The 18,636-nt window shown below is 44.1% G+C and overlaps 1 protein-coding gene across 1 annotated transcript in view; it reads right to left on the bottom strand.

The window, feature by feature from the left end:
- col4a5 (collagen, type IV, alpha 5 (Alport syndrome)) overlaps positions 1-18,636 on the bottom strand; it is an 87,400-nt gene that overhangs the window by 9,630 nt on the left and 59,134 nt on the right. Inside the window, exons 29-43 of the mRNA XM_014207141.3 lie at positions 16,889-17,056; positions 16,027-16,116; positions 15,533-15,679; positions 15,298-15,396; positions 14,497-14,586; positions 11,494-11,633; positions 11,050-11,176; positions 10,720-10,899; positions 10,358-10,408; positions 9,722-9,907; positions 5,455-5,588; positions 5,194-5,266; positions 3,692-3,763; positions 3,410-3,538; positions 3,106-3,204 (exon numbers count right to left, since the gene is read on the bottom strand). Of these exons, the coding sequence (XP_014062616.1) occupies positions 3,106-3,204; positions 3,410-3,538; positions 3,692-3,763; positions 5,194-5,266; positions 5,455-5,588; positions 9,722-9,907; positions 10,358-10,408; positions 10,720-10,899; positions 11,050-11,176; positions 11,494-11,633; positions 14,497-14,586; positions 15,298-15,396; positions 15,533-15,679; positions 16,027-16,116; positions 16,889-17,056 (1,785 nt within the window). The remainder of the gene's footprint in view (positions 1-3,105; positions 3,205-3,409; positions 3,539-3,691; positions 3,764-5,193; positions 5,267-5,454; positions 5,589-9,721; positions 9,908-10,357; positions 10,409-10,719; positions 10,900-11,049; positions 11,177-11,493; positions 11,634-14,496; positions 14,587-15,297; positions 15,397-15,532; positions 15,680-16,026; positions 16,117-16,888; positions 17,057-18,636) is intronic.

Genomic DNA, 18,636 nt, shown 5'->3' with positions numbered 1-18,636 from the left:
AAGGGTTCACATACTTTTTCTTGCCACTGTATCTGGGGAAGGGTATAAAACAATTTCTAGAGTGTTGAACGTTTCCAAGAGCACAGTGGTCTCCATCACTGGGAAATTTAAAAAATATGGAACTACCCAGACTCTGCCTAGAGCTAGCCGTCCTACCAAACTGAACAACCGGGAAAGAAGGACCTGAAAGAACTACAGGGTTCCTTGGCTGAGATGTAAGAACTTGCCAGAAGGATAAGTCTCTACAGCACTTCACCAATCTAGGCTTTATGGGAGAGTGGCCAGATGGAAGCCACTCCTGAGAAAAAGGCACATGACAGCACACCTGGAGTTTGCAAACCCCCTGTGAAAAACTCACAGATCATAAGGCAAAAGATTATGTGGTCTGATGAGACAAAGATTGAACTCTTTGGCCTGAATGCAAAGAGCTATGTCTGGAGGAAACCAGGCACAGCTCATCAACTGTCTAACACCATCCCTACCGTGAAGCATTGTGGTGGCAGCATCACGCTATGGGGATGCTTTCCAGCGGCAGTGACTGGGAGACTGGTAAGGATAGAGGGAACAGTGAATGGAGCCAAATACAGGCAAATCCTTGATGAGAACCTGCTTCAGAGTGCAAACGAACTTAGACTGGGATGAAGATTTACACTCCAACAGGACAATGACCGCAAAGCATACAGCCAAAGGAACACTGGAATGGCTTCAGAACAAGAATGTGAAAGTCCTTGAGTGGCCCAGCCAAAGGCCAGACTTGAATCCCATTGAAAAACTGTGGAAAGACTTGAAGATTGCTGTTCCCTTCCACTCACCATCTAACTTTAAAAAAAAATGAATTTTCAGTTTTACAAACGGACAGATAATGACAGCATACAATACATTGAGAATAACCCCCCCCCCCCCCCCCCCCCCCTTTTCTGAAGGTGGCGATGCGTGTCTCATGGTCACCTGCGTTTCCTTCCAGAGCAATAATGCGGCTTGTATGTTCAGCACTGATTGTAAGGATGAGTCGAGATGATTAAATTGCGCGTTCATGTCCTCTTCCATTTCCTTGATAGCTGCTAATATAATAGTCGGTGAGGGCTCCGAGTTAGGGTTAGCCATTACGGCCAGGCAAACGCAAGCGTCACCATCCTTGTTTTGTGCTGTGGTGGGGACTTTGCCGTCTTTCTTTCCGGTTGTTTTTGGATTAATTAGTTTCCCCTTGGCCGTGTTTCTCATGGAGTTGCTCATTGTAGCAGTTTGGTTGGGTAAAAGTACAATTTTAATCAAATTTAAGCAAGGGTGAGGAGGAGGTAGTCGGAGAAGCGTCTACTCCATGTGGTGCTCACTAGCGCCCCCACTCACCATCTGATTTAACAGAGCTTGAGAAAATCCCCAAATCCAGACGTTCAAAGCTGATACAGACATACCCAAGATGACTCAAAGTTCTAATCGCTGCCAAAGGTGCTTCTACAAAGTATTGACTCAGGGGTGTGAATACTGGTCTAAATTAGATATTTCTGTATTTAATTTTTAAACACGTTTGCAAAAATGTGGGTATTGTGTGTAGATGGGTAAAAAAAATGATGTAATACATTTTGAATTCAGGCTGTAACACAAGAAAATGTGGAATAAGTCAAGGGGTATGAATACATTCTGAAGGCACTGTATACATTCATTGGCTATATCATAGCTAATTTGTAAAAATATTGATACATTACTAGCTCAAACACGTCATCTGCAAAAATGTGAAGTTAATTAGTGGGTGATGGTGATTTCAGAACCAAAGTGGCAGGACAAAAAACATAGGCTACATTGCCCCCCGGTTTCAACATGGAGGAACATTTGGCCAAACTATTTCTGGTTTTCTCTGACAGATCTGGGTTAAAATGTGAAACACACTACATGACCAAAAGTATGTAGACACCTGCTTGTCAAACATCTCATTCCAAAATCATGGGCATTAACATGGAGTTGGTCCCACCGTTGCTGCTATAACAGCCTGTCATTCTGTCATTCCAATTCATTCCAAAGGTTTTCGATGGGGTTGAGGTCAGGGCTCTGTGCAGGCCAGTCATGTTCTTCCACACTGATCTCGACAAACCACTTCTGTATGGACCTCGCTTTGCGCACAGGGGCATTGTCAAACTTTATAGTTGGCACTATGCATTGGGGCAGGTAGCGTTCTCCTGGCATCCGCCAAAACCCAGATTTTGTTCTCGGACTGCCAAATGGTGAAGTGTGATTCATCACTCCAGAGAACGCGTTTCCACTGCTCCAGAGTCCAATGCCGGCAAGCTTTAAACCACTCCAGCTGAACACTTGGCATTGCGCATGGTCGGCTACTCGGCCATTTCATGAAGCTCCCGACGAACAGTTCTTGTGCTGGCGTTACTTCCAGAGGCAGTTTGGAACTCGGTAGTGAGTGTTGCAACCGAGGACAGATGATTTTTTACGAGCTTCAGCACTCAGCGGTCCCGTTCTGTGAGCTTGTGTAACCTACCAATTCACGACTGAGCCGTTGTTGCTCCTAGACGTTTTCACTTCACAATAACAGCACCTGACCGTTGCAGTTCTAGCAGAGCAGAAATCTGATGAACTGACTTGTTGCAAAGGTGGTGTCAGTGTCAGGTTGAAAGTCTACTGCCATTGTTTAGTTTATGGAGATTGTGTGGCTGTGTGCTCGATTTTATACACCTGTCAGCAACGGGTGTGGCTGAAATAGCTGAATCCTCTAAATTTGAAGTGGTGTCCACATGCTTTTGTATATATAGTGTAATTTTCTAATACTTGATTTAGTTTGGCAGGTACAATGGACCCAAAGAAATAGTCCCAAAAGTGCAAAGTCATGGCTAAATCAAAGGGACCTCAATGTATTTGACTAAGGTTTGTCTAAGGACTCAGTCTTGTTTGTCCTGTCAATGAACTCAATGAACAATACTATAACTAAGTTGACTTGATTTGAGCTTCTTTTACACTTCTAGAGCTACGTATCGTAATGACTATTGACTAATACTATATGACTACTAACTGATATATATATACACAATGGAAGGTTAGGTCTGTGTAAGCGAGATTTTTGTTATTTGTGTGCTACGGACCTGAGGAAGATGGCAATCTTACCTGGCTGTCCGGCGGGTCCTGGGTCTCCTTTGCGGCCGGAGGCTCCACTGAATCCTGGGGGTCCCTCAGGACCGGGGTCTCCTGGCTGACCGGGCTGACCTGGAACAGACCAGAGGACTCATCAGTGACCTCATATACCTCCAAGTGGAGAACTCTCGTCGCTATCTCTAGTAACTAGCTAATGATAACGAACTGCAGCTTCAAGCATCCTCTGGTAAGAATTAAGCTAATTGTAACTAACTTTATAAACTGAATATAAAACTCTCCTGTGGCAAACTGACACTGGGTGTGACAGTCCACTGACCTGAGAGTCCCTCCAGTCCGGGGGGTCCTGTGGCGCCACGGCCGCCTGGTAGACCTGAAGGGCCGGGGGGGCCACGCTCTCCCTTCAGCACGATGGGGGCTGGAGCAAAACCTGGGTCACCTGGGGGTCCTGAGATCAAAGATGACAACGAGAGAGGTTTGAGAGAAGAGAAGTGGGGTACACCAGAGATGGCAGTCAGAGTTATTGGGAGTGTGTGTAGGTGTTTGGGAGGGTGTGTGTGTGTGTGTGTGCGCACAGATGGGATGAGGGGTGAAGACTCACCAGCAGGGCCAACATCTCCGGGGTCTCCAGGGAGACCAGATGATCCAGGGATTCCAGAATCTCCCTTTGGTCCTGGGGTAGAGTGGGAGAGATGGAGAGAGAGAGGAAGGAGAGAGAGAGGGGGAGGAAAGAGAGAGGAAGGGAGTAGAGTGAGAGAGGTGGAGAGGGAAATAAGGGAGATGAGGGAATATTGTCAACAGAGATACCTATGATTGGACATTCACATATACCAGTGGTCACAAACCTTTTCAAAATGCAAGCCGGGAACTACCGCTCAGATTTTATTTTTTACATGACTTAAAAAACTTAAGCCTATGCAATATTAACCAATTAAAACAGTTTTGTAGAAATGATGTTTGTGCAATAGGCTATAGGCCCAATACATTATCACTGCATATTGGCTACACTTGAATTGCCCTGCCAATATTGTTCTTCTCAGACCATTTTGAAATTATATTTACCCATTTTAGGTATACGATCACACTGGTAATATATCATTTGTTGTATTACTTGTGAGGCGCAGCTGAGTGAGCATAATTATACACTTTTTCTCCTATGGACAGATGGCCTGCATCTGATAGTCAGTCTGAGGGGAGGGAGGGAGCAGCTAGCTCTCACCCGACTCACCGTCCCTCCTTTTTCCCTCCCTCTGCTGAGAAAAAGGGGACACGGTCTTCCAGCTAATGGCGAAACTTAAGTCGCATTATTTCTGCCTCATGCACCAATTCACGATGTTAGTCCTATTGACCAGAGAAAGTGAAATACTCCTCGGTATTAAAAAAGACACAAGCCGCCAATAATAACAACACAAGCTTATCAAAACACTTTGCTATACTCATTCATTGCAGCCGCAGTGCTGGCTGTAGCGTGAGTGGAAGTAGGAAGAACGCACATTTGATGGCTTACAAAAGTGTTGAACAAAGTGTTGACAGTGCTGAATAACAACTTAAACACAAACTTACTGATAAAAACAGCAGCTCTTCGCTGTGTTCGTTGTCTCTCTCTAGTCATGGTTTTAAAAGTTTTGAAATCTCATATTATCAACTTTGCTGCGCATTCTAGGCTTCTTTTTACAGTCGATGGCGTGAGGAAACTGAGCAGACACAGTGATCTGAGCTATCTGATTGGCCAGTGGTAGGCCTATAGGTACACTTGATTTGCTCTCTGGACCCCTTGGCGGGGTTCTACCTTCAGACACATGAAATGGTTCAAAATGCAAAGACTTTGCCTTCCCGGTACTAGGGCTGTTGAATCAAGTGCATCTAACACCAACAGGGCTGTTGAATCAAGTGCACCTAACACCAACAGGGCTGTTGAATCAAGTGCACCTAACACCAACAGGGCTGTTGAATCAAGTGCACCTAACACCAACAGGGCTGTTGAATCAAGTGCACCTAACACCAACAGTGCGAAACAAATTTTTAAAAAGCCTTTATCATTGTTGTTTTTTTACAGAAATGTTTGGTGATTGACTAGGAATGGGAATGTTATTCCTGACTGACCTGGGAATCCGGGAACTCCAGGCAGTCCGATGTCTCCCTTCAGCCCTTTGGCACCAGGAAGGCCAGCATTACCCTGGTCACATGATAGGGGAGAGGTCAGGGGTCATCTAATATCCCAATCCCAGATGGAATTTTCAATTTACTTCATACAATCCCAAACCAACCCATATCCCCTATCCCCCGAGTAAGTGTCTATATTTGACACATCCTGATATCAATGGGGGAAGGAGATCCAAGGATCTAAGTTGACTGGTTCCTTACCGGGAATCCGGGCGATCCGAATTCTCCCTTTGCTCCGGGGAAACCAGGCGATCCAGGAATTCCGGGAATTCCCTTCTCACCTTTGGTCCCTCCGCTGCCGACAGGGCCACGGGGACCTTCGGAGCCAGGAGGACCTTCACACGAATAGGTCAAAGGTTAGAGGTCAGAGATAACACTCATCTCAACCTGACATTATAACAATCTATCTCCATGGTTACTGTATAACACTAACATCAACAGTCAACGTAGCATAAAACTGCATGGATAAAAACAACTATTTCAAAACAGTATAAATACAGTATAAAGGGGGAGACTTGAGTGTGTGTTCAAGTGGGTTTTGTGTATTGCGGGGTGTACAGTGTCTGTGTAGGCTATAGTCTTTTGTTAGGCTTCACAACCCATCCTGAAAAGTAAAATGTGGTTAACAAATCATCAACATGGTTAAGTTGTACCCAATTCAACAAAATGCTAGCCTGAGTGCCAGTCTGTTTGTGCTACCATGCTAACAATGACAGCAATGAGTTGGCAAGAGCACAAACGGATCTGGGACCAGGCCAAACAAAATGTACACAGATCAGTTTCATCACCACAGAACAACAAAGGTCATCATCATCAAACCATGGATTCTAACCTGGAGGACCTAGGTATCCCAGAATTCCGGGAATAGCAGAGCCGGTGCGGCAGAATGCGAAGGGTTTAAAACAAGAGGCAAGAGTTAGCATAGATAGATCCACCATCAGCCTAACATCTGACACAACCAAACCTCAGGGCAAACCATATGTTAGGTTTGTGTTTCAATATCGTTATTTCATTTAAATGAACGCCTGTTTGGGATTTGGCTGTGTACATATAAGATACAGTGAACTTATTTGTAAAAGCTAAATAGTGCTAGTTCTTACATATGTAAAGCTAATGGAAAAAATGCTAACAACTTATTGTCTTTAAACTACATGATGCTAAATTCATGTTTATCAACTACATTTTCACGAAATTTGTCAATTCCAAGTTGAACAGAATTACAGTTACTGTTTTTAGTGTTAGAGGTTTGTGTGTTAGCTAACCAATAATTCATTCAGAAATAGTGTCTGTTATAAAAGGTATTGATTATTCAAAGGTGTATGTTACCACATACTGTCCATTTTAAAACATACAAAAATAATTTCAAGCAAAAGTTTAAATCATTTTAGTTATGGTTATTTGACCAGTGTGACTACTCAATCAGAAGAAAAGTGAGATTAGCAGGACTAAAAAAGGAAGGATAAAAAAATTAAGGGAAGAAAATAATTAAGAAATGCTTAATCCACGATCAATCAGCAACACAGTGAGGTTAAGGGTTCTAGATTTGTATTCTAGACCAGGAGAACATGCAGTAGAACAGATGCCTGTGTACTGGAACTCTGACCTTCGGGCCCTGGGTACGGACGAACGTGTCAGCCGAGGGGGAGGGGCCACACCACAGGGGGTGGAGCCAAGACACAGGAAACAGGAAGTACATGTCATACCATCGCTCTCATCCCCCCCACAACTGGAGATGACGCCTATCCTGGCACAGAGCTGGGCTAAGTAGTACTGGGCTCAACACAGCGTTCTATAATATACTATATATGTACATGTACACTGAGTATACAAAACATGCTCTTTCCATGACAGATTGACCAGGTGAATCCAGGTGAAAGCTATGATCCCTTATTGATATCACTTGTTAAAACCACTTCAAACAGTGTAGATGAAGGGGAGGAGACAAGTTAAAGAAGGATTTTTAAGCCTTGAGACAATTTTGACATGGATTGTGTACGTGTGCCATTCAGAGGGTGAATGGTCAAAACAAATATGTAAGTGCCTTTGAAAGGGGTATGGTAGTAGGTGCCAGGCACACTGGTTTATGTCAAGAACTGCAACGCTGCTGGGTCTTTCCTGCTCAACAGTATCAAGAATGGCCCAACACCCAAAGTACATCCAGCCAACTTGACACAACTGTGGGAAGCATTGGAGTCAACATGGGCCAGCATTCCTGTGGAACGCTTTCGACACCTTGTAGAGTCCATGCCCCGACGAATTGAGGCTGTTCTGAGGTCAACAGGAAGGTGGAAGGTGTTCCTAATGTTTGGTATACTCAGTGTATATGTAGCTCTCCAATGTAAGAGACACTTTTGGGAGGTATTTTGAGAATCAAGATGATAAAGAATCTTACTTAAAGTACAGCGCAAGTGATGTGAGGAAATCAAATTAGAAGACGGTATAGAGCAGGGGTGTCAAACATACGGCCAGCGGACAGGATCCGGGTGGTTAAAAAGTAAAAAAGTTTTAATTTAAAAAAATATATATCTTTGATTTTGGCGGGGGGGGACAAACTCAATATAAAGTTACTAAAACCAAATCAAAACTGTGTAGAAATTCTAATGTAAATTCTAATTCATATAGTTGTTGATGGTGTACAGCTCACTAACAATCACCAAAATGAAAGCTAGAAAGTCGGGGAGCACTGAAAATTCCAAATATTATGGATAGAAGACTACATTGTTTGCAAATTGTGACTGCGAGAAATATTACAGGTTTTCAGTGCGGTCCTCAGGACCTCTTTGAAGCCCGAATGCGGCCCCCAGGCAAAATTAGTTTGACACTTCCTGGTATCGAGGATTATAGACCTATAGTAACCTATAGTGATCCCCTTTTAGACACCTTATCAATGTAACTACGTCTAAGGGAGTTTAAATTATGTTTAATTGTGGTCTTAATGTTCTAACTGAGCCCAACTCTGTGCTAAAGTCTGGCGTTGTGATTCAGGTGCTGAGGTGCAGTTGGACACACATGGCCCATGCAGGACAAACAGTTGACTGACACACAGATCACTGTGGGAGAAACAGAGACGAGTCACAGACAAACCTTCTCAGTCTTCCCTAGACTCCAGTAGCCTATTGATAATACTGGATCAATTGTGTTGTGGTCTAGGGACTAGGGACCACAATGGAAATAAGTATTTAAAATGTATGTATTGTGTGAATATGTATATTTCTTTTGCTGGCTAATAAAATCAATCAATCAATCAGTGTTCAGTTGAACAGTGTATTATTCCTTTAATAAATGACACGGATCTAAAGTGAGAATACTTTATAGTTAATTCCTTAACTGTATAATACAGGGGTTCAACGCTATATGGGCAGTCAATGAGATCTATTTGACCGACTACGCCAACGTTGTATTGGCAACGTTCAGTCAAACCCATCGATACCCCTTTGACTTACAACACTATTCTCACTTTTATAGATAATGGCGGTGATACATCTTGTTTCTAGATAGTCTAGGTTCTTTGTTGTTGATACGGAGTTGAATCCACCAAATATAAGCATTCGTTTCCGAGGCTTTTGAAACCCCTTCTCTAATGCATAGTTAGACCTGTTTACAGGTTTGACTCTAGTTCGTCTGCTTCACACCAACGTCACATAATTAAACAATTAGGATATAGAACACCAAACAACACACGAGACACACGCACATCAACCCCGTGGACAGATCAGGATCCGTTCCCCTGTAACCCGAAAGGGGGGGGGGGGGGGGGGGAGAGGGGGTGAGGAGACACACGAATGGAGAGATGATTGACAAGCAGATGGCTGGATTGATGGATGGATGGATGGATGGATGGATGGAGGACGTAGACAACAACGTGTGGTCGCCCCCCCATGCTCTGATGTTGGGGGCGTAGCTGGAACCCAGACGGCGAGGGAGACACAGTGATTGGTGCGTGTTGGCGGCGCACCCCAACATTGTGTAGTGAGGGGGTAAGGGGGTGGGGGACGTTTGGTTGCATAGTGGTGGTGGTGGTGGTGAAACAATCGGTTCGGTTCAGTGCTCAGTGTATCACAACGATGGTGATTTGACTGACAGTGTGTGTTTGTGCTCAGTGACATATAGCTGATCTGGGACCAGTGTTGATTGACAAAGAGGTTCACATCTCATGCAAATCAATGGGATTAACATAAAGCATTCACATAAAGAGCTGCAGGTAGGCCATGTTTGCTGCCTGGTTTTTACTTGGGTATGTGTGTGTGTATACAATGTGTGTGTGTGTGTGTGTGTGTGTATGCCATGTGTCAGAGAGAAAATCTATTAATAATCTATCTATCGAATTTCCTTCCCAGTCCATGACTTGATACATTTGAAACTTTTAACTATACCATACACTGCAACCAGGAGGCTCCAGACTTCAAAATGGCCAGAAAACCAGGCAGCAACATTGGCTTAAAGGTGATGGACTGAATTCATAACATACCTCCTCTTCCAGGGGGTCCGGGGGGGCCGGCGTTACCTTTGGGACCCTGGAGGGCCACACCTGGGGCGCCAGGGGGCCCAACGCTGCCAGGGGACCCAGGCAGGCCAGGGAAACCCATCTCTCCCTTCTGACCAGGGAAGCCAGGGCTACCGGAAGAACCAGGGGCGCCAAGATCTCCCTTAGCACCTGTGGGGAACAGACGGCAACAACACAAGGTCCTTTCATAGTCAGAATCCCTTTAATTCAACAAGCACATTGACAAATACCCAGAATGTGACCTGGTGAAATGGTGCTGCCAGCAATAGACACATGTAAAGAAAGAATACAGCTAGAGGAATTTACACAAAGTCAACGTACAGCATATACAACAGAAATAAAGTCAACATAAAACATAGAACATTTGGTGTGGTGGGGGAGAAGTGGTGATTGAAGGATGTTGGTAGTAGTTAGTAGAGTAGTAGTGGTTGTTGTCGACTTTTATTGATAGAAAAATAGATGAATAGTTGTATATGGTCTATAGTCGGTTATCAGCTACGGTAGCGGTTTGTTTGTCTGTCATTCAGGAGCGAGTGTAGAGTGTATGTATGGTTTGTGTGAGAGTAACAAAGACAGTCAGTCAGGTGGGGTGAGTCTCACCTGGTAATCCTGGGAGACCAGGAGAACCGGGGCCACCGAAACCAGGAAGACCTGTAGGAGAAGAGGATCATGGGAAAAAGAGGAGTTTCGTTTTAGACATCCAACTAATAAAATAACACTTTGGTCTTACTGCATAATATCACCATAACAAGCACAAAATCCTTGTGAACAATTACATTTTGGATAATTTAGTTTTATCATTTTGACTACAACTTTGGGGTATTGTCGACAGTTGAACTAAGCTCATGAGGCATTTATAAGTTGTATCATTCAAGAATCAATGGGTATATATTAATAATTTAAAAGTAAAAAAATGGAAGTAACAATCACAGATTGCTCCTTTAAGTGACTACGCCAACTACCTGGGTCTCCTTTGACTCCCGCTGGTCCAGGGATTCCGTCACGACCCGCCTGACCCTTGTCCCCTGGGAACCCAGGTGATCCGGCACGGCCGTTCTCTCCCGGTCGGCCGGGTGGTCCGCTGAGACCGGGGTTACCTGGGATACCATCCAGACCCTTAGGCCCGGGAATCCCGGGAGAACCTAGAGGAAGTACCAGAAAGACAGCCGGACAGATTTAATGACATAGGTAGCTGGATATGAGATGAAGGCTTGGAAGAATATCATACACCTGATCCTTCTTTTACTATCCAATGCTTGTGGTTAGACCGTAGCACCGTAACCATTAGTTACCTTGGAATCCTGGGAGGCCGGGGTCACCTTTGGCGCCAGGGCCGCCAGGAAACCCTGGAAGACCTGGTGTTCCAGGGTTTCCTTTTACTCCGTTTTGCCCGGGGAATCCTGACTGACCGGGCTCACCCTGAGAGAGAGATAGAGAGAGAGGGAAAGGGAGAGCAGGAGAGAGGGAGACAAAGGAATAAAGTTGCATTGCAGACTAATAGTACAAGCTCTACAACTACTGATTATAACAATACCAACTTTATCAATGAAGCAGATTTTCCATATTACTCAAATATCATTCAGAATGAGTATACAGTTCCCTTTGAAACAGGTAAACTCATCTAAACTTGGACAGAGATCTAGACTTACGCATAAAGGCACACACGGTTCTATGCGGTACTGGTTCTATACGGTTCTAGACTGTTCTAAAGGGTTCTAGAGTAGAGGGTTCCATACCTTGGGACCTGTAGCTCCTGGGGAACCAAAACCAGGGGAACCGGGCTCTCCCTTAGCTCCAGGGAACCCTGGTGCTCCTGAACTACCGGGTCCACCCGACCGACCTGATTGACCCGGAGTTCCTTTCGCCCCTGTGGGTCCTGTGACATCATCATAAATGGACAATAAGATTGGTGTAGTCAGATAAATGGAGTTCAGTGACAACACTCTAACTAATTGTGACTAATCTAGCAATCAATATATGGATCAAACTGTATTTGTATACTTGTTTTTTCCATCATTAAACTGTTACAGAAAACCTGCTGTAACAAAATAAAAGTATTCAGGTATGTCAATTCATAACGGCCAGCGTTTCTATGAACATGGAGAGCTGAGAGTGGCCAAATCTCGGGGGTTATGGGAAGTCTTTACACTTAAAAAAAAAAGTATTCTTGATTAAATTTCAGTGCAAAGAATATAGGAATGACAGGTCAATAAACATAACATTTCGGCGATGGTGATGGTGGGGATATGAGGTTATAGAACATGATGGTGGGAATATGAGGTTATGGGGATATGTGGTTATAACACATGATGGTGGGGATATGAGGTATTAGAACATGATTGTGGGGATATGAGGTTATTAAACATGATGGTGGGGATATAAGGTTATAGAACATGATGGTGGGGATATGAGGTTATAGAACATGATGGTGGGGATATGAGGTTATAGAACATGATGGTGGGGATATGTGGTTATAACACATGATGGTGGGGATATGAGGTATTAGAACATGATGGTGGGGATATGAGGTTATTAAACATGATGGTGGGGATATCAGGTTATAGAACATGATGGTGGGGATATGAGGTTATAGAACATGATGGTGGGGATATGAGGTTATAGAACATGATGGTGGGGATATCAGGTTATAGAACATGATGGTGGGGATATGAGGTTATAGAACATGATGGTGGGGATATGTGGTTATAGAACATGAGAGTGGGGATATGAGGTTATAACACATGATGGTGGGGTATGAGGTTATAGAACATGATGGTGGGGTATGAGGTTATAGAACATGATAGTGGGGATATGAGGTTATAACACATGATGGTGGGGTATGAGGTTATAGAACATGATGGTGGGGTATGAGGTTATAGAACATGATAGTGGGGATATGAGGTTATAACACATGATGGTGGGGTATGTGGTTATAGAACATGATAGTGGGGATATGAGGTTATAACACATGATGGTGGGGATATGTGGTTATAACACATGATGGTGGGGATATGAGGTATTAGAACATGATGGTGGGGATATGAGGTTATTAAACATGATGGTGGGGATATCAGGTTATAGAACATGATGGTGGGGATATGAGGTTATAGAACATGATGGTGGGGATATGAGGTTATAGAACATGATGGTGGGGATATCAGGTTATAGAACATGATGGTGGGGATATGAGGTTATAGAACATGATGGTGGGGATATGTGGTTATAGAACATGATGGTGGGGATATGAGGTTATAACACATGATGGTGGGGATATGAGGTTATTAAACATGATGGTGGGGATACGAGGTTATAGAACATGATGGTGGGGATATGAGGTTATAGAACATGATGGTGGGGATATGTGGTTATAACACATGATGGTGGGGATATGAGGTTATAGAACATGATGGTGGGGATATGAGGTTATTAAACATGATGGTGGGGATATGAGGTTATAGAACATGATGGTGGGGATATGAGGTTATAGAACATGATGGTGGGGATATGAGGTTATAATATATGATGGTGGGGATATGAGGTTATAGAACATGATGGTGGGGATATGAGGTTATAGAACATGATGGTGGGGATATGAGGTTAAAGAACATGATGGTGGGGTATGAGGTTATAGAACATGATGGTGGGGATATGAGGTTATTAAACATGATGGTGGGGATATGAGGTTATAGAACATGATGGTGGGGATATGAGGTTATAGAACATGATGGTGGGGATATGAGGTTATAGAACATGATGGTGGGGATATGAGGTTATAACACATGATGGTGGGGATATGAGGTTATAGAACATGATTGTGGGGATATGAGGTTATAACACATGATGGTGGGGATATGTGGTTATAGAACATGATGGTGGGGATACGAGGTTATAGAACATGATGGTGGGGATATGAGGTTATAACACATGATGGTGGGGATATGTGGTTATAGAACATGATGGTGGGGATATGAGGTTATAGAACATGATGGTGGGGATATGAGGTTATTAAACATGATGGTGGGGATATGTGGTTATAACACATGATGGTGGGGATATGTGGTTATAACACATGATGGTGGGGATACGAGGTTATAGAACATGATGGTGGGGATATGAGGTTATAACACATGATGGTGGGGATATGTGGTTATAGAACATGATGGTGGGGATATGAGGTTATAACACATGATGGTGGGGATATGAGGTTATAACACATGATGGTGGGGATATGTGGTTATAACACATGATGGTGGGGATATGAGGTTATAGAACATGATGGTGGGGATATGAGGTTATTAAACATGATGGTGGGGATATGAGGTTATAGAACATGATGGTGGGGATATGTGGTTATAGAACATGATGGTGGGGATATGAGGTTATAGAACATGATGGTGGGGATATGATGTTATAGAACATGATGGTGGGGATATGAGGTTATTAAACATGATGGTGGGGATATGAGGTTATAGAACATGATGGTGGGGAAATGAGGTTATAGAACATGATGGTGGGGATATGAGGTTATAGAACATGATGGTGGGGATATGAGGGTATAGAACATGATGGTGGGGATATGAGGTTATTAAACACGATGGGGATATGAGGTTATAGAACATGATGGTGGGGATATGTGGTTTTAACACATGATGGTGGGGATATGAGGTTATAGGACATGATGGTGGGGATATGAGGTTATAGAACATGATGGTGGGGATATGGGGCGGTCTAATACCCACCTGGGAAGCCCATCTCTCCCATGTTGCCTTTCGCTCCTGGGGCTCCTGGTGAGCCTGGTCCTCCAGGGATACCTGCGTCTCCTTTGGGACCTGAACAGAGCAGAGAGGAAAGTTAGTGTTCAGTAGAGGACATTATGGGGCTGAATCATATCTTGAGATATGCGTGTAACTTGGACATATGCATGTTTTATAAGCCCATTTGGGTTGAGCATCCTGAAGATGCAAGACACTCACAATAAAATGATAAATGTACACGTCAAAGGCACATTGAAGTCAACAGGAAAAGTAGGATGATTGTACTAGTGTTCAGTAGAGGACCTTCTGAAGGGATGACTGTACTAGTGTTCAGTAGAGGTCATTATGGAGGGATGAGTGTACTAGTGTTCAGTAGAGGTCATTATGGAGGGATGAGTGTACTAGTGTTCAGTGGAGGTCATTATGCAGGGATGACTGTACTAGTGTTCAGTAGAGGTCATTATGGAGGGATGACTGTACTAGTGTTCAGTAGAGGTCATTATGGAGGGATGACTGTACTAGTGTTCAGTAGAGGTCATTATGGAGGGATGAGTGTACTAGTGTTCAGTGGAGGTCATTATGCAGGGATGACTGTACTAGTGTTCAGTAGAGGTCATTATGGAGGGATGAGTGTACTAGTGTTCAGTTGAGGTCATTATGCAGGGATGACTGTACTAGTGTTCAGTAGAGGTCATTATGGAGGGATGACTGTACTAGTGTTCAGTAGAGGTCATTATGGAAGGATGAGTGTGCTAGAGGATGAGTTTCTAGATAGTATGATTATACCTTGAGGTCCTGGCAACCCAGGTCGTCCGTCCTGTCCTGGTATACCAGCATCTCCAGGGAGACCAGGGATACCCTTTTGACCTGGCAGTCCTCCCAAACCTACACAACACAAAAAAACACAGGAAACAGTAAGGACAGTGAGACAAAGCTGCATTCTTAGCAGTCTACATCAGTCAGTCAGAAACAGGCAGATAGAGACAGACAGACAGATAAACAAACAGAGAGAAAGACGTACCTGGAGCTCCTGGTTCTCCCTTGCCACCCTTCAGTTCCTGGGGAGGAATGCTGGGTCCTGGGAGTCCCGCGATACCGGGCTCTCCCCTGTCTCCCTTCAAACCTGAACCGCCGGGCCCACCTGGTCGCCCTGGGAAACCATCGTCACCTGGAGGAAGGAGACACAGAGTCAGAGGGTCTATTATCGAAGACACATACAGTACCAATGTGTGTGTGTACCATTGTGTGTGTTTATGTGTTTGTGTGTGGGTTCCTTATAGCTAGCGCAGCAGATGTTTTGGACTAGTTTGTTTGAATGTAAGACTTGTGGTCATATTAACAGCGGAGCACATTAATGTTATAAAGTTATTGTTCAATTTATCGTTATCGTGATAATTCAGTCAATTTGTCATGATATGGATTTGTGTCCATATCGCCCAGCTCTAGTGTGTGTGTGTGTGTGTGTGTGTGTGTGTGTGTGTGTGTGTGTGTGTGTGTGTGTGTGTGTGCGCGTACCTTTAGGTCCAGGGAAGCCGGGGGCTCCGGGGTTCCCAGGGGATCCCAGAGGTCCAGGAGCTCCCATCACACCCATGTCTCCTTTACCACCTGTTGATGGACAGACTTTTGACTGGCAATTCCCCATCAAGGTCAGCGACACTGTCTGTGTCCCAAATGGCACCCTATTCCCTATATAGTGCATTACTTTTGACTAGTTCATATATAGGGAATAGGGTGCTATTTGGGATGGCGATAGAGTAACAACAATGTCCAACAGAAAACAAAGAGAGAGAAAGGTAGTCAGTGTGACATCATACTGGCCAGTCCATATTCCATTTTTTATTTAACTTTTATTTAACTAGGCAAGTCAGTTAAGAACAAATTCGTATTTACAATGACGGCCTACCCCAGCCCGGACGACGCTGGGCCAATTGTGCGCCGCCCTATTGAACTCCCAATCACGGCCAGTTGTGATACAGCCCAGAATTGAACCAGGGTCTGTAGTGACGCCTCTAGCACTGAGATGCAGTGCCTTAGACCGCCGCGCCACTCGGGAGCCCATATACTGTATGTAGATTACACAGAAAGCGATTTGGAACCAGACATAGACGAGACTGAAATAAACACACAGGCTGCATTATCACATGCAGCCCAATTCTGACCTTATGCCACTAATTAGTCTTTTGACCAATCAGATCAGATCTTTTGCCATTAATTGGGCAAAAGATCAGAATTGGGCTGCCTATGTAAACCAGCAATAGACTCTGATTTCTTATAGTCCATTCATAACACAGAAAAAGATTGAAAACTAGTCCGACAGAGACTAAAACAGACACATAGATTAGGTAGGTTTGATGTTGGTCTCGGTCTGTTATCCTACCAGGCAGGCCAGGCAGTCCGTCTCGGCCAGGGCCGCCAGGGTTACCCTGTGGTCCAACTACCCCGGGGCTGCCGGGGAAACCGGGACTTCCTCTGTCGCCTGGCAACCCTGGAATGTCCAGGCCAGGAGGACCGGGGTCTCCCTTCTCTCCGTTGGCACCTGAGTACCCTGAAATGCCAGGAATAAATGACAGAGTGAGGACAGATTCTCACTTCCTGATCAGCATCTGTCCATTATCTATAACCTCAGAGAAGGTCAATTTGGACAAATGCCAAAGAGAATATTTGGTCTTACGCACATTTGATGGACAATAAATATTTTTGAACTTGACTAAGTGCTAGTGGAATCTCTCTACTTATGATTAGTGACTATTCAACACATTATAAAGGTTCCATTTGTCAGTCCAGAATAGGTCAAATAACCTCATTTTCTATTATTGTCTCTTTTTAAAATTTGTTTATGCTTTATTTAACCTTTATTTAACTAGGCAAGTCAGTTAAGAACAAATTCTTATTTACAATGACGGCCTACACCGGCCAAATCCGGACGACGCTGGGCCAATTGTGCGCCGCACTATGGGACTCCCAATTACAGCCAGTTGTGATACAGCCTGGACTCAAACCAGGGTGTCTGTAGTGACCAGGGTGTCTGTAGCACTGAGATGCTGTGCCTTAGACCGCTGCGTCACTCGGGAGCCCCAAGAGTAAAGATAGCTGGAGTAAAGATGTCACACCAAACAGATGCACAGTCCCTTAACCAATCAACCAATCACACAGAAATACAGTACCAATCAACCAATCAGCTGCCAGATAGAGACTATAGTCCAGACAGGCTGTGGTACAATACCTTTCTCGCCTTGAGGTCAAAGGTCAGAGGACGGCGGGTATTGAGGGCGTATATTCAAAATGGGGCGGAGTGGATGAGGAACATCACAGAGTAAGAAAGACAGGTGGGGAAGGGGGGATGAGGGTTTACAATGCTCTACGTCTATCCAACATGACATACTGCACATGATGATGGTGCCTTCAGAACTGTGAGTTCCATGAGTGGAGGTGAATAAAGAGTTAGTTATTTTGTGTGGCAGGCACAAAAGAAGAGTGTGGCTAATGACATACAGTTGAAGTCGGAAGTTTACATACACCTTAACCAAATACATTTAAACTCGGTTTTTCATAATTCCTGACACTTAATCCAAGTAAAAAGTCCCTGTCTTAGGTCAGATAGGATCACCACTTTATTTGAAGAATGTGAAATGTCAGAATAATAGTAGAGAATGATTTATTTCAGATTTATTTCTTTCATCACATTCCCAGTGGGTCAGAAGTTTACATACACTCAATTAGTATTTGGTAGCATTGCCTTTAAATTGTTTAACTTTGGTCAAACATTACGGGTAGCCTTCCACAAGCTTCCCACAATAAGTTGGGTGAAGTTTGGCCCATTCCTCCTGACAGAGCTGGTGTAACTGAATCAGGTTTGTAGGCCTCCTTGCTCGCACACGCTTTTTCAGTTCTGCCCACAAATGTTCTATAGGATTGAGGTCAGGGCTTTGTGATGGCCACTTCAATGCCTTGACTTTGTTGTCCTTAAGCCATTTTGCCACAACTTTGGAAGTATGCTTGGGGTCATTGTCCATTTAGAAGACCCATTTGCGACCAAGCTTTAACTTCCTGACTGATGTCTTGAGATGTTGCTTCAATATATCCACATCATTTTCCTTCCTCATGCTGCCATCTATTTTGTGAAGT

Source organism: Salmo salar, chromosome 07, assembly GCF_965601325.2.
Source record: "Salmo salar chromosome 07, fSalSal1, whole genome shotgun sequence".
In the NCBI taxonomy this organism is placed as follows: domain Eukaryota; kingdom Metazoa; phylum Chordata; class Actinopteri; order Salmoniformes; family Salmonidae; genus Salmo; species Salmo salar.
Note: the sequence above shows the minus strand (reverse complement) of the source record. Positions and strands in the feature narration are given on the sequence as shown.